This window comes from Phlebotomus argentipes, unplaced genomic scaffold (genome assembly GCF_947086385.1).
Source record: "Phlebotomus argentipes unplaced genomic scaffold, Phlebotomus argentipes genome assembly contig_15, whole genome shotgun sequence".
NCBI classification, from domain to species: Eukaryota; Metazoa; Arthropoda; class Insecta; order Diptera; family Psychodidae; genus Phlebotomus; species Phlebotomus argentipes.
Window position 1 is genome coordinate 5,348,255 of NW_026776181.1, and position 16,383 is coordinate 5,364,637.

The following is a 16,383-nucleotide window of genomic DNA, read 5'->3' on the forward strand; positions in this document are numbered from 1 at the left end:
CAAACTCGGTGAATCTATACATGGACTCAGGCATGTACAATTTATAAATATTACCCCACTCAGTGACATATTCAGGATGCTGTGCGGAGCTGAGAAGGCGTGTCGCTGGAGACTTTGGCAAATAAACATCGACGGCACGTGCCGAGCGCCTGGGAAAAAATATGAATTGACAATTTTATGCCCTCTCGACATTGTGCAATTCCCTAATGGACCATGAAAGAATCATTCACTGGCACTCGGATCCCGGTGATCATGTTGATGCAACTGTGACACCCACCGTGTGTGATGTATATCGAAATTTGTCACTTGTAACCCAGAAAAATCAATCCATTAGTGACATTGGGCTATTTAGCCCGGCCATGTGAGCTCTGTAGGTGATTTCACAACCACGAATATCTCCATTTGCAGCTTCGACGTGAGAGGTGTGTCGCTGTCGAAGGGCCGTCACTGGTCATCGCCGGCAATATTCGGTCCGCGCGCCAAATTCAATGCAAACGCCGACCCAGCCACTCTGGATATTGACGTACGTATTATTTGCAATATGTCAATTTTTCCGCCTTATCGCACATGTCACGAATTGCTATCCCCAAAGGGGATTACATTCGGGGCAAAAAATATCCCCCAGTGTGTATAACCATCCCGAAAATGGGTAATATCGCAAAATTTCAGGACATCAAACGTCACGATCAGGGTGTTTACCGGTGTCGAGTAGATTTCCGCAGCAGTCAAACGCAGAGCTTCCGCTACAACCTCAGTATAATCAGTAAGTACATGCTTTATCTGGCATAAAAGATTATAATGGCAACATGGGAGTATATTGTTCATGTCAATGTGAGAAAGGGTGCCCAAAATCCCCTCTTCCTCTTCGGAATGTAGTGCTTTGTCGGGGAAAAAATGCCATGTTTTGCAGGAGATTGTCATATTTCTTTCGCCATATTTTCACTACTTTGCAGTACAAATTTCTCAAATATGGCAAAAGTTGCCGCGAGAAATTCCTCCTGAAGACATTTTGCATAGCAAATATCACTTTTCATATGTATGTTGCATCGCGAGGGGCACTTCAGATTGAGAGGAAAATGTCTATTTTTCTTGCGAGGGAATATTTAGCGTGAAACGAAGAATGGCGCACCATTTTTAACGTCCTAATAGAAATTAAGCTCGAACTGAAAGCTTTTATGCCCGGCCTCGAAAGTGCAACATTTCGTGCTCACTTCATTTGCTCAATGACAAACCTCTTGACAACACAAAGTGTGGGTGAAGTGTTGCGTGATTCTCGTCACTTTATTTGTGCAATAAAAAGCAAATTTACAATCCATAATTCTAATTATGTACATGAATCTATGAAGAAAATTATATCCAAATATTTAACCAACTCTATACGAATTGGCATGAATTCCTGAGGCGTTTTTGCTCTTTCCCAACTATTCTCCCGATGGAGTAATAGTTGCTTCTTTCGCCAACCTAATCCCGTGCTCCTGTGCCATTTCAGTCCTTCCGGAGCGACCGGTGGTGCTGAATCGGTGGGGCCTGCAGCTCAACGGCACGACACTGGGGCCGCTGGAGGAGCGAGATGACATCATTTTAGTATGTCGAGTTGTGGGTGGTAAGTTTAATTTTTTCCTCTGCTCCACCACTTAAATATTCAAGCTTAATTCAATTGAGACTTAATGGATTTTTTACGCCACATATAAAGCGTCAGGGGGGGTTGTTTGCCTCTAAGACGAGGGTGGCACTTTTATAGGGTTTTATAGTCAGCACTCTAGAGAGTGCAAACTTACGAGGGGCGACATATAGAAAATAAATCGATTTTTAATGTTATTTGTATCCTATACACATCGTCTCGGAGAGGGTATAAAGTGATATTATTTCGCAAGTTAAAAATATCCACTCAAGCAATTCATTGATCTTTTCGAATGACGCGGGATCTCTTTTACGATTACTTTCCATATATACTGATGCGATGCAACTAATTGCTCTCAAATGGGGGTTTCTCATTTAATTAGATATCTCTCACAGTTGCACATGATGAATACTATTCATTTTTTACCCCCAATTTTCTCACAGCATTGTCAAAGGTTAATTTCTCTCTTCCTTATGCTCAAACTCTTCACAAGTCCATTAAGATCAGGTCCTCAGATAGCTTGAGTGACTCCCTTTCTCAAGAGCGCAAGATGCAGTCGCTCATGAATGCCCATCAAGAGATGGGTAGGAGAGCCAGAGGGAAGGGGTGAGTGAGATGTTTTGCGAGTGGGCGAATAGTGTGGAAATTGTGTATGAAAATGTGTCGACAAATGAATTTAAAATTGCAGCATAACAAGCAGCAGTATTTACGATAGTGGAGAAATTCGCAATAAATTCCTGTGTGGCAAGTAGAGATGTTGTGCACTGGATGAATCAAAATCGAACATCATGGGCAAAAATATGCACAGGTTGGGAATTTTCATTTGGCAACATTTTTGCATAGTTTGCATTCTGCAGGAGCTCCGCATTGATGTAACGTAATATAGTGCCATACAGTATTGCTTCGCTCCTTCACTCAAAATACTATATGGAGTATAGCCTGAGCTGGTTGGTATATCGCCCTTATGTCGTATTTTATTGTTATTTGCATTGCATGGCTGAGGCGTACATGTGGGTCCTACAGCTATGTCTCAACCTACGCCGCCTCTCCTATTTGCTCAAAGAATCTTAATATTGATCTGGGCCACAGAGATTGGAGAGCCAGAGAGCGGCCAGAGTATATAGTATTTCATAAATATCTAATGGCCATGTAAGAGGCTTTCACGGATTGCATATTATGGCATACATAATAATGTTTATGTCCATAAATTCCACGTAACATGCACACATTCGGGAATGGGGAGATTCTACATTTTAAATACCACCAGCGCGTCCAAGAGAGGTGTGCAAAATATATTTCATATTTGCGAAATACTACGCTGAAATACCCACGTAAAGCTTTATTTGTGGGTGGGAAAAAGCCCATCGTGGAGAGCATTGGTTGACTATATATAAAATGAAACTTTGTTGAGCGTTGTGCAAGCTTACGGCTTTTAGTTAAATTTTGCAAGAATTCCATTCATTATTCTCATTTTCAGCCAGCATACAAATTCGCCAAAAAATTAAAAGCCCCGACGCAACTCTTAACCCCAGAGTGTTTTCCCATGTTTCAGCGAAAGCGATTCATTATTATTATAAAATACATGTTAGTGAAATTTTGCTCCTTGCAAAATGCACTTCATATCAATTGCGTAACGAAACAAAGTCAATTTTGTCCCCAAAAAAAATATTTTATCATGCTGAATAAAAACTGAAATAAATATTTTCTTATTAATTTTTCGCAGTATTTTAGCGACAGATTAAAAAAACGTTTGGTACATATTTAATTTTTAACTGAAATGTTAAACATTTAGCGGCGCCCTATTAATTACCCATCAGCAGCACTTTTACAAACTATTATTCCAGCAAAATTCATATCATGAAAAATTCATTGCAAATTCACAACGATTTTCCTGCAATTAAAGCTCGATATGACGCGCAATCAAATAGTGTAAATTTTTGATTACACCCTTGAATGAATAAAATCATCGAAAATGCGGAATGTTAAAGAAGAAATACTCAACAGATGATGTGCTTGACCTCTGGCCTTTTTCTCGCTACGAAAATTTATTACACTGTTCTGTTATTTGAGAAAGTCGCTCCCATTAGGTGGGCTTGAGGGAAATTTTCTCGAAAATTATTCAATACTCTTGCGCTGCGGCGAACAAATTGTATTTTCCCCTCTCGCTGCCTCTCTTTTTTACCCACAAGATTTTTCTATTTAGGTTAGTTTAATGGCAGAAATAATTCTTCAGAGTCTGAAAATGAATAACTTTCCTTGTATATTGGAGCTTTGTGTTATAGAGTAATAAAAGCTTTAATGCTCCCACAGCAATATAATGCCTCTCACTCTCCCTTGATACCATTTTTTGCCCGCCACCCCTTCACAACAGTCCAGGAGGAAAATCCAGCTCTGAAATTCCGATTGAAGCCACGTCCCATTTGTTCCATTGCAATTAAATTGATTTCACGCCACAGTGCTTCGTTTCCTTTAATTGATTGATTTCATGATGAGTGTTTTTGCATTTTCCATGTGAGTGGCGTGCGGAGTTGGGGAATTTTGTACAATTCCCATAACTTCATGCCGAAAGCTCTCAACCCAAAAGCCCTCAGACCCGCTCCCTTGGCTCCTGATTAAAGGCTAGAAGCTCCAGAACACCAACTGTGGCTGAACACTGAGAGAAATTGTCCGTGGATTTGCCAAAGGCCGCACATTTGGCGAGAAAATAGTAATCACCCACTTGTGATTAATATGTATAAAGTGCGTTTCAATTCATAAAAAACACTTCCTTTGTGCAACAATGAGAATTTCTTCGAGTGCATGCAATCAATTGGCGCAAAGTAATTTTCCCTTTAGCTTTCTAAGCCCTAATGGTGACGTTATTAAGGTAAAAAGTACCATTTATTAGCAAATATCCCACACGACCATTAGGCCAAATGACTCTTAGCACATTCTTTGTTGGTTGCACCGTTCGTGAGGTGCATTTTCCAACTCTTAACGCAATCACAAATTATGGCACAAATTCACCTCTAACGCCACCAACAAAATGTTTGGGTACATTTCATGTGCAATTCTCCTTTCACTCGGTGATAAAAAAGTTTATTTTGACAAATTTGTGAGCGATATACATATAGCTTCGTTGCATGATGGCAAAACTGGTGCGGCAAATAAAATTTATTTTTCTGCAAATACAGTAAAATGTTCAGTGCTAAGAAATAATGTACACAAACTCTCCTCATGCGATGATTTCATGGCAAAGAGCAGCAATCATTAGAGTTTATTTCCCCTTCAGTAGTAATTCCACGATCAGACAGTAATTTGCTGCAACTTCACAGTGGTGATGTGTGTGGATTTAAATGTTTGCGCACATCGTGCACATGGTGAACTTATGAAATTATGCTCAAAAGATATCGCGTAAAAAATTTAGCGAAACATTACCTTGAATATATGTAGAACGTCTGGCGTCACAATAGAATTTAACAGGGGAAAAGTGGTATGGAAAATTTCAATGAAAACATTGGCTTGTTTTCATGTGAAAAATTTAATTCACCACAGCTATTTTGCCCCTCCGAAGCGCTCAACTGTTGACAGGCCAGCGGTGGAAAAATTCTAACATATTCGTTTATTGGATGTTATCAATCAGTTTAACGAGCAGATATGATGAAATAGTGACATTTGTTCCATCATAGAAAGCTTTTCACTATGAAGAGGCTATGAAAAATATCACTCCCTCTCACATTGTGCGATAAATTCACATACAGCCGGAGTACTTTAACACTGGGGAAGTCATCAGTCATAAATAAAAGTATTTATTGTGCAAACAAATGCAATAAATTTTGAGTTTGCAAATCTCATCAGATATAGTGGAAAATGCAAGTGGAGAGAAAAGGGCGTACATTGTTGGGAGAGTATTTCGGACGGGGGGATTATATGGAATTTTACTCAGCAAACAACCATTTCTTTATGCAAATAGACAGTGCTATGCATTATGGTAATATTAATAGTGATATATGAAGAGGAATGAGAACAGTCCCAATTAGCTCTTGTTGTTCATAATACAACACAGGCTCGTATGCAGAGCTGTGAGCAACCACTCGAGGGCGGTGGAGTGAATGTGGTCTCTGCCAGTGTCTCTGGGCCTCGGACCTCTTGGAAATCAATTTCCCATGCACTCCTTCGGGAGGAGCAGCCATTGTGAGGCGGCCGGAGCAATTAGTCTCATCAATCATGGCTCTCAGGGCCATCACACGAGCCAGCCGGATGGCCGTCTCCAAGGTGAATGTGTTAGGTCATCGTAAGCCGTTTGACACACTTTCCCCGAAAATGCAGATGGACTTAGCGATTTGCCGAGGAACATGTGTTTTTCGCCCTCGTGTTGCCTGTGGAATATCCACTCAAGGGCTCTTTCAAAGTGCATATAAATGCACGTTTCGTCATTCAATAATAATAAGGAAGAGTCTGTTGCATAGTTCCCCTAATTATAGACTGAATCCGCCGCATCTGCAAGGGGTGAAATTGGTAAATTACAGGGAATTGAATATATGGTGGAATTATTGATAGTTGCATATTACAAGTCTATATTACTGGATGGGTCCGAAACACAGAGAACAGACAACCAATCAATCACCCCACTGACGGCATGAACACACAATATAAACGCGATATTGATGATGATATAAATCACGGCATTCGTGCAAATGCAAGCTCCTCTGATGATGTCATCGGCAGTGGCATCAAATTGTCATAAATTTGGTCGTGCGATGTCTTGTAAATCAAGGGCACTGAGTCGCGCGAGGACACAAATCAACGAGGGTGACAATTGGGCCATTGCTCAAAGTCTCACGTCTTTGCAGGACGCCCACAGCCTTCCGTTCGGTGGCTCGTGAATGGGATCCTCGTGGACGATCAGTACGAGCAGAATTCTGGGGATGTCATTGAGAATCGCCTCCTCTGGCCAGGAGTTCAGAGAACCGATCTGAATTCCGTCTTCACATGCCAGGCGCTCAACACGAAGCTGGTGGAGGCCAAGGAGCGAAGCTTCGTCCTGGATCTGCTGCGTAAGTACATAACCAATTGTTCCCAGAGAAGGAAACACCTCAAAAGTGCTCGAACTGAAACCTATAAGACATATCAATTTAATACAGAATTAATATCCCTTGGAAATCACAACCCTTTGAGGGTCTTCCTGGGGGTAATTTGACCCTCTTTAAGGAAATCACTCAAAGTGGCAAAATAACCCGAGTGTAATTTTACCAGAAGGTTCACACACTGGAGGGAAACATACAGTCTCTCTCTCTCTCTCTTTGCAATATGCTAAAATTATTTCACTTCATTGCTTGCCACCCACACGGTCTCATGGTGTACATATAGTTTTGTTTATTTAAGTTTGTGCACATGTTGAGTTTTAGGAAAATTTGCAGCCTAAATGTGTCAACATTGAACCTTCTCGCTCGTCTTGTACAACTTCTCTCACACCATCACTTCGTCCTGACACTTTTGTTAATCGCCTTGTCTGCCCGTGAAAGCTCTCTCTTCACTCCCTGATTCTGTACTCGAACTTTGTCGCGCGATTGTATGAGATATTCTCTGCAATTACACACTCTTTTCACACGACACAAAACACTCAATCGTCTGTGAAGTAATTCGTCATTCAGACTACAGTTTCGCAACGAAAAAAACAGTTGACTTTAAAAGCTATGTGGTGTTTCTGTCTGTTTTGCAGTGAAACCACTGTCTGTGAAAATCATAGAGCCAGTCAGTTCATTAGTGGCCGATCGGCGCTATGAAGTCCTTTGTGAGACAGCAGGTTCACGCCCGAATGCCATCATTACGTTCTACAAAGGGAAGCGTCAACTGCGTCGGACAAAGGTATGTTATCCAAAGACAAAATTGCCCAGAGAGAGAGAGCATCAATCAATGCCCTGCCATGGATGTCGCGTCACTAAACAAAATCATATGTACCTTTTTCTGTCCATTCGCTAAAAATAGTACATTATACAATGCACAGAATCCACTCATTTGCAAACAGCGACAACGAAACTGAGCAAATGCACTCTCGTATGGAATTAATTAGGGAAGAGGGCAAAGCACAGTGGCTGAGTGAAGGTGATTTGCTTTTTTCCACCCCCCGCGCCAACCCCTAAAGAGACAAGTGTGGCATTAAAGTTAAACGCGAATCATCAACTATAGGACTTGTAATTTAGCCGGCAGAGCCAAGAGGTTAAATGGACATGGAGATTAATATCCTCAATTAACCCTAAGTGCTGAATCTCAATTATCTTTTCTGTAATTGTATTCAAAACCACGGATCCACTGTCACCACCTCGTGCCTTTTGGCACAACCGACTCTTGCCACCACTCATGAAAACCTCTTAATGAATAACTTGGAGGTTTTGCCAAGCCAGGGATGAGCGATGAAGAAGTAGAAGCATGTACAAGTCCAAAGTGCTTTGAGTACACATAAAATTACATTTCTACTTGACACTGTATCGCAAGGGTGGGAAATTGGCGTAGACTGAATGTTGATGAACAAATTGAGGCTGGGATCATATTTCGAGATGAGAGCATTGCAATTTAGATTTTCCGAGAAAAATACACTGTGGAGTGAATATGCATATCCACTAATCACGATAGCAACAGCAACCAAGTCACTTTTTCCACATTACAGTAATCAAATAATTTACATAAGTCGTCATTCTAACATTTTTTCTCACAACATTAAGTCCTTACAACCACAAAAGCGAGAAATCACTGACGCGATTTGCTAGCCAAGCTGTGTTAAATCATATTTATTGACTAAATAACATTACAGTGTCTATTTTTGGTGGATATTTCAATTCATTCATCAATTTCGTGGGACATTTTTAGAAAAGACAGCGTTGAGAGCAGATTGCTAAATTTAGCGCTGTAATAAACAATGTTGCATACCTTAAAAGTATTTTCTATTGGACAAATTGACAGGATGAAACGCTAAATAATACAACCCGATCGGAGTTGAGTTTCGTACCCGCGGTTGAGGATGATGGCAAGACTCTCACCTGTCGTGCGGAGAACCCAAAAGTGACGGGTTTATTTTTGGAGTCAACGTGGAAACTCAATGTCGTCTGTAAGTATGAAGTTGCTATTTTTATTTGCAACCCCTCGTCCCTCCCCTTCTGGGACAACCTTGCATTTTATTGTGTAAATATTCCATCTTCTTCACCGCTCTGGCGTTCGCCCCATGAATCCGTAATTAAAGATAGGGGTGTCGCGGGCAGAAAGTAAAATATTGTGTAATTAACATGTCTAGCAATGGTCACGAAATTAATTTCCTTGTGCTAACGCTTTTTCCATTCGCTCTTTCCATTTCGCCTCCTTGCGGACTTTGTTTGTTGTGTGCTTCAATTTATGATTATTCATAAGGATTTTCTTGATTGTTTTTTGCTTTTAAATTTCCATCCCCATACATCTTCATGTTTATTTACCTCCTATCACACACAATTCTACGCCCAATTCGAGAATAAATTATTCCCATGGCAAAATAAACAACCCAGCAACACTGAGTGATTAATAATGTGATTTTCGGGGAAAAGTCTGAATATGTACCGCCGCCCAGAGCTTGAGAGTGTCATGAATTTTATCCGATTTATTCACATTCGTGCACAGATGTTGATGCTTAATGAGGAGGAAGTGATAGAAAAGTTTCGTGAACATTTATTTCAAATGTTCTCCATTGCATTGCCATCGTCCTGCCCCAACATTTCCTACCGAACGATAAATTTAGCCGGAAACTTTTTCAGTGCCACAAATAAAAAAAAACCCCGCTCTCTAAATATGCAAAAATTGTCTGCCATGCACTTTGAACTCCAATATGAGAGCGTCTAATACGAAAAATTGCAAAAGTTTTGCTGTTGAGCAATTAAATTTACTACAAGTGCGAGTACTACAAGTGCAAATACTCGCATATTCATTTGACTGACAATGTTGGTCAACTGTTGTTTTCCACTTTTTCCACTTATTTCAGTCGTCGTGGGAATATCTTTTGCTAGATTCAACGTATATATTTTGACATATAATTCTTTGGATGAGCTCAGAAAATCATAACCGATGAAATGAAATTATGGCATTTTGACTCGCAAAGTAGAAATTGGGTATTTATGTACATTATTCATGCAAAAAAGAGCGTCATTAGAGAGACTTTTTTATTGTCTGTCTCACATAAATGATACATGTTAATGGAAAGTGATGCCCAAATCCTCTGAGATCAGGTATAAGAATTTCGGAGGCGAAGAAATGATTTACAAGGTTTCAGAATCACTTTTGTCAGCGAGTTTGGGCGTGGCTTTGGAGTGGGTGGAGCTTTGCGAATTCCCCAGAAAATCCGTACAACGACAAAATGATGGCTTTTCATTTGAAATTGTGCGAAATATATTAAATTTTGCAGTCATACTCGTGAAGATAAAATATTTAATTTTGCTGTCTCGTGCAGATCCACCCATTGTGACGCTGCGCCTGGGATCCACCCTCTCTGCCGAAGACATCAAAGACGGTGAGGATGTTTACTTCGAGTGCCACGTCCAGGCCAATCCTCAGTGGCGGAAACTCTACTGGCTGCATGACGTGAGTGTCAAGGCAGTTTTAATCTTTGCCCCCATGCAATTGAAAGTCTTTCTCACACATGAGAACTTCTGTCATACGCTTCTCACTGCGAGTTCCGTGATATGTTTCACTGAGAGCGTACAAATTAATTATATATGTATTTATCCCAGCTCTAATTAGCCCGACTTGAAATTAATCATGTTTGCGAGAGACTGATGTATTGAGAAAGGCTAGAATGGATGGAAGATTGCGTAAGATAACTGACTGGAAAGCGACACTCGGGGTGCGGCAGAGAAGAGAGCAAGTGGGTGGATTTGGGTGGCAATTTTGATTGTTTCCATTTGAGACAATCCCGGCGCGTCTTAAACTTGTTATTGTTATTCTGTATCCTCGAAGGGTAAATATGTGATGAGATTTTATTTTAATTTAAGTGCTTTTCGGCTTAATAATGTATGTACAATCCACCCATGCAGACACACATTTGTGACAGATACACCAAAATCAAATTTTGCCCTCCCCGAGTGTTATTCCACCACGCGCATTAGATTGTAATTAGATGCTCCAAGTATGAGCTAAAGTTTCAATTTAATTCTAAATTCCCTTCCATGTCACACGACTTCAATCATTTTGATTGACTCACATGCCAATGTCAGGAGATTAATTGTTGCTTGTCTTTTGAAATACTCGAGTCTCGTTTAATTCTTTCTGGAGGCTCCAGTTTCACTTGGAATTTTACGCATTCGCCAAGCTGAAAGTGTCGTAAATATACACAGCGTAGAGTGAAGCTTGAAGGGAGGACAATTCTCTCAGTAGCTCACTTGAGTTTCTTATGGGCGGAGGGAGAGCTTAATTTAGAGAGACATGTATAAACAGGGAGCAATAATAAGAAAATGGTGAGAGATAGATTTGTACAAAAGCTCCTAGTAATCTGTCTGATGCAGTAAACTACATAGATCATATTCCCTTCTATCATCTAGAGAACACTCCTGAATCTTTTGGGGTCGAAGGAGTGAACTAATCAGAAAATTGAGCTTGAAATTAACCCCAAATAAGAGTAGGTGTGACGCACTTCATTTGTGCAATCATTCAGCATGATGCGCAGGGATAATACTGAGCCCTTCCTAGTGAAATTGTCTCAAACCATTTGAAACCACTCAATTGTTCACTTCATCAGTGTGTTCACCTGCAGTCGTGGGAAGACCAGGAATTTTCCACCTCTTCCCTCCACTCATTATAGTGCACTTTGGGAATTTTAGCAAATAAATACCATCGCATCTTGATTAACGTGGGAAAAATCCTCTCAATCAGGGCATCATCCTCACCCACAATGCATCCGCCCGAGTGATAAGATCCAACCAAAGCTTAGTGCTGCAGCGCGTGACGAGGAGCTCGAGTGGTAATTACTCGTGTAGCGCAGTGAACGCCGAGGGCGAGACCGTGAGCAATCAATTATCACTTCGTGTAAAGTGTAAGGGATTGTAAATTAATAATTCACTGTGTGAGATTTCCTATTAACATTTTGTGTACACTTCTGCGTTCAGATGTTCCCGTCTGTGCCACGGACAAAGTCATCATTATCGGAGCATTTCGTGGGGAGAATCTCAATATTGTGTGTGAAGTGGAATCCGATCCGCCACCAAGGTTTGTGATGTTCATTATAGAGTGTCCCGAAATTAGTATAAATGGATTGAATTGCACCATTCCTATTTCATGCTATAAATACACAGATCCTTTCGGTGGAAGTTCAATAATTCAGGCGAAACATTGGACGTCGGCAGAGAGAGACACCATCGAAACGGTTCCATGCGCAGCATTTTGCAGTACACACCAGTAACTGATCAGGTATTTTGAATAATTGATCGGTCGCTTTCGCGCGGGGATTCCCCGTCTGCAGACAAACACCCCGCGGGAATTGCTGACATGCCCTTACACACATGACCCCATTTCCAGGACTACGGAACGCTGTCGTGCTGGGGCCAGAACGAAGTGGGCGCGCAGCAGAATCCCTGCCTCTTCCAGATCGTCCTGGCAGGTTTGTGTCGCAGATTTAAATTCCACGCTCATTTCCATGTGGTCACATTCTGCAAATAATAATCCTTCATGGAGCCATAAATTGATGCGAAGGGCAAATAGTGACTGTGTCTTGCGAAGTATTCCAAATATGCTTCCAAGAGGGAGGATGTGGAGTTTAGCTGTGGCGAAATTTGGCCCTCCACACCATTTATCTCATGCAATGTGCTCCAATTTAATTATAATCATTATTTATTTACTCCGGAAGCTCGGATGGAGCACCATTTCACGAAATAAACCTTACAAATTGGACAGAGTATGTCGTGGGTAAAAAATACTGTATTAGAGCTAAAGTTTAAGTGGAAATTGTAATCCACAATACTTACAGTGGATTTTTCCACTAAATCTGGTTAATTAAAATGTTTTTTGAATAATGGTTTGAGATGTGTGTCACGATAATCATGAGTTTAACTATCTTACATGTGATTTTCAAGTATTTCGCAGCGCTAAAATACCTTGAATTAATTGTAGGTTTGCCATCTGTCGTTCGAAACTGCTCAGTGACTAATCAAACAAGTCATTCTGTGGAGATTCAGTGCATTCCTGGCTACGATGGAGGACTTCCGCAAGTCTTCGTTCTCGAGTTGGTCTCCACAAGAACTGGAAAACTTAGGTAAAATCCACTAATCTATGGAAAAAACACAGAAATTTTCTATATTTTCACATTTTAGATACAACATCACTAATACTGATGAACCTGTCTTCGTCATTGAGTCACTGGAGAGTCTCATATCCTTTGACTCCTTGGACGACCACTCGCTGCGAGTGATTATCTTTGCAGTGAACCAGAAGGGCAGAAGTCAAGGGGTCATCCTGAAGGACTTTCCCTTCGCCAATGAGCTGGAGAATCGATCTGGTAAGACCGCATGTCCAGTGATGACGAGTGCCAGCAATTGCAGTATTTGGTGAATTTTCGCAGTGGCATCCTTCGACACATCCTTCCATCTGTCACCAATTGTATTTGGCACAGTGCTCACCCTCCTCCTCCTCTGCTGTGTCATCGTTGGCCGAGTGTACAGCGCCCGGAGATCCCACAGCAACGACACACTCAGCAGTTCCAAACAATCTAGCACGTTGCTCTGCAAACAGGATCCATCAAAGGTAAAGGTAATTCAATCCCTCTGGCCTCCACGCCCACACTCTTGCCACTCGCCCAATGTTTATTATCATGTTTTCACCCATGAAACTTCGAGAGCCATCCCATTCACTTCCTTATTGCCACATTTTCCAAACTGTCCGCCAAACATAGAGATATACCGAGCGTAGAATCGTCGCAATTTTCCACAACACCTTTCTAATTACTTCCTGTCTCGTCGCAACATAAAGACGAATTTAAATTTTGGGACAAGAGAGAATCTCGAAGGAAATTTCACATTATATGGTTAAGGAAATTCCAGTTTAGAGTGAAATGAATAATAAAAATTGAATTTCTGCAGAAGACTGTTAAAGCCAACCTACGGTGGCAGCACAGTGACTCCGCAGCTAAGGAGCAGGTGATAAGTGGGACTCCTGGACGGGATGCTGACCATGCGGGCGGTCCTGCCACAGAGTCATACGATTTGGGTGACGACGAGAGAGATCCCGATGTCATTCCCAGTCAGTACGGTAGGTTTTCTGAAACTGTATTCCTTCGAAGTTTAGAAGGTTTAAGCCATTTTTTCCTTATCTCCGCAGTTCCTGACGAAATGGAAAATTGCTTGGCGTCAGAATGGAATCATCAAGATTCAATATTTGTGAGTATATTTGTATAGATGATAGGAAAGTAATTTCCTATGCAATTATAGCGATTAGTTTGCAAGTGTTTGTCAAGTGATTCTCACCACATTTCACGCAATGCTTCTCAATGTGACCCCTCATCCGACATGTGCTGCACATCAACACGGAGCGTGGATGCCGCGCAGATGATGGCGGAAGTGAAGGCAGACAGGCCAAAAATAAAAACAGAACAATCATTAACCGAATTCCCTCCACTAATTCAATCCACTTTGTCGATTTCAATCAGTTAACAGAAGCAATAACAGCCAGTGGACGATTGTGCGGTGTTACTCAGGATGTCGAAGGGGTGGCGAGTGCAGAGTTTGGGTGGTGACTTCAGTTGCGCGTCGATGTTCTTGCTGGTTGTACTTGGTATTATTGGTGTGTTTCCGCTGCTGTTGAGTGGGCTAATGAATTATTCAGAATGAACTGGTGTTCCCCACTGCAAATTGCTTTTTCCACAATAATCATTGTATTTGGAGCATTGGCTTGGATACTATGTCATGTTCAGACGAACAATCGATACCAAAACTTGATATCTTATGCATTTATTTATCACATATTTGCTGGTCAATTTGATTCAAGGAATTCCCAGAGGAGGTAGCCTGTGTGTGTGTGTGTGTGTCGTACAAAGTCCACATACTTTTCTTCCCGCTTCCACTGTCACTCCTTTCACTTGAGGAATTGTTCCTTGCTAAGACGAGTGAACTACAAAGGCGAATTGAGTGAAAGAATTTCCCCATCAATCTCTCGAGGATTTTGACTTGTATGAGAAATTTCAAAGTCATCTATCAAAAGTCAATTAGACGTGATTCTCCTCTGTGCAATTTCTCATTCGAATTGCCGGAGGATTTTCGTGTTGCTTCTCGCTTGTGAAAATTCTTTTCCCACGCAAACATTTGACTCACACTGGCAATAAGCTTATTACTAAGACACTCTTTTCCGCCAAACTCAATTATGCACATCTCTTGCAGAGTGAGAAGTACACCAAACACGAAAATCGACCCAAGGATCTCCTGCTGAAGCCACTCTCATCCACGGACTTTCAATTGATTGCCCCGACAAATAGCAATTACTTGCAGCATCAACATCAACACGACATTGTGCCAAATGGTGATTTGGATATAAATGTACATGCAATTAAAACTATGCTCATGGCGACACGAGTACCAGAGAGTTGTGTCTGAAAAGTTTCGCCTGCAGAAAGTTATTCATGGAAAATAGTCACCGGTTGAATTTTTCATTGATGACAACCCCCAGAGAAAAAATAGCAGTGCGACAGAACGCGATGAACTAATGAAGAAAAAAAAACCAGAGGACAATGATATAGATTTTATGGAAATATTAACAATTTTCGGTATCATATACATATGATTAGTTTTGTATTAACAGAGGACAGAAAACAAGTGCTTGAAGCACAAAAAGTGACTATTTGTACCTTCTTTGAATGGAAACACTGTATTTATAACAAGAGCAAAGTGTGAAACTAGAAGTTTAACAACTTTAGATATGCTGATAAGGAAAACGAAACTTATTGCCATACATCATCAAAAGAAATTATACATATACTTGACAACTTAAAACGACGGAGAATGACGGAAATATCTAGATAATGATAAAATAAATAAATTTTGTAGTATTTTATGAGATACCACATCAAAAAAAAAACTTCCTCTAAGTTCAGAAAATCTAAGGCGTATCAAATGAAATATTATGTGAAACTTGGATCAAAAATATATCACACAAATTTGTAAATATCAGGTTATATTGCAGTGGAGGACTACTGAAGATGCATTACATTTGCATTGGTTTTCTCAAATCCAATGAATTTAAATTTCATTTATGATTAATCGCGAAGGAGGCATTCGAATCAGCGTATTTCAATTCACAGTTCCTTCCTTTCGATGATTATATGGGGCTTCCGGGTAGTTTTCTTCAATCTCGCCACCATCGATTTTTAGTAGCCCAATTAAGAAAGTAAAACTGCCAAAAATCATCATAATTTTTTAAAAAGACTTTATTCAAAAATATCCCAACATATCTCTCGAAATATCAAGAATATAATTTGATTTTTAAAGGTGTTGTGATAGCTTTATTAAATTGCTAAGGAAACCAAAAACGAAGAATCATAACATTGTCAAATGCTTCCTTGTCTAGATATTTTGTCACTCGGATCAAAAGATGTGGGAAAAAACTGTATATAGAAGTTATTATATAAAACATAGAGAAGATGTAGATAATTTTTACTGTAACCGCGTTATTAATCAGTGTATAAAAAAAAACTGGAGCTCCTAAAAAGCTTATTTCTACAGACGAAACAAATCTAAAGTATCTCAGATCAGAATTGTTTCAATAAAATAAATGCAAAAGATGATAAAAAA

At 40.4% G+C, this 16,383-nt stretch overlaps 1 protein-coding gene across 1 annotated transcript in view; it reads left to right on the top strand.

Annotated features, from left to right (window-relative positions):
- Positions 1-16,376, top strand: part of LOC132261586 (nephrin-like) — a 37,277-nt gene extending 20,901 nt beyond the window's left edge. Inside the window, exons 4-20 of the mRNA XM_059760464.1 lie at positions 409-523; positions 670-763; positions 1,490-1,603; positions 6,454-6,657; positions 7,323-7,468; positions 8,561-8,705; positions 10,068-10,198; positions 11,486-11,645; positions 11,719-11,818; positions 11,905-12,019; positions 12,128-12,209; positions 12,719-12,860; positions 12,919-13,103; positions 13,167-13,348; positions 13,684-13,852; positions 13,922-13,980; positions 14,977-16,376. Of these exons, the coding sequence (XP_059616447.1) occupies positions 409-523; positions 670-763; positions 1,490-1,603; positions 6,454-6,657; positions 7,323-7,468; positions 8,561-8,705; positions 10,068-10,198; positions 11,486-11,645; positions 11,719-11,818; positions 11,905-12,019; positions 12,128-12,209; positions 12,719-12,860; positions 12,919-13,103; positions 13,167-13,348; positions 13,684-13,852; positions 13,922-13,980; positions 14,977-15,189 (2,356 nt within the window). The 3' untranslated portion in view covers positions 15,190-16,376. The remainder of the gene's footprint in view (positions 1-408; positions 524-669; positions 764-1,489; positions 1,604-6,453; positions 6,658-7,322; positions 7,469-8,560; positions 8,706-10,067; positions 10,199-11,485; positions 11,646-11,718; positions 11,819-11,904; positions 12,020-12,127; positions 12,210-12,718; positions 12,861-12,918; positions 13,104-13,166; positions 13,349-13,683; positions 13,853-13,921; positions 13,981-14,976) is intronic.
- The last annotated feature ends 7 nt before the right edge of the window (positions 16,377-16,383 follow it).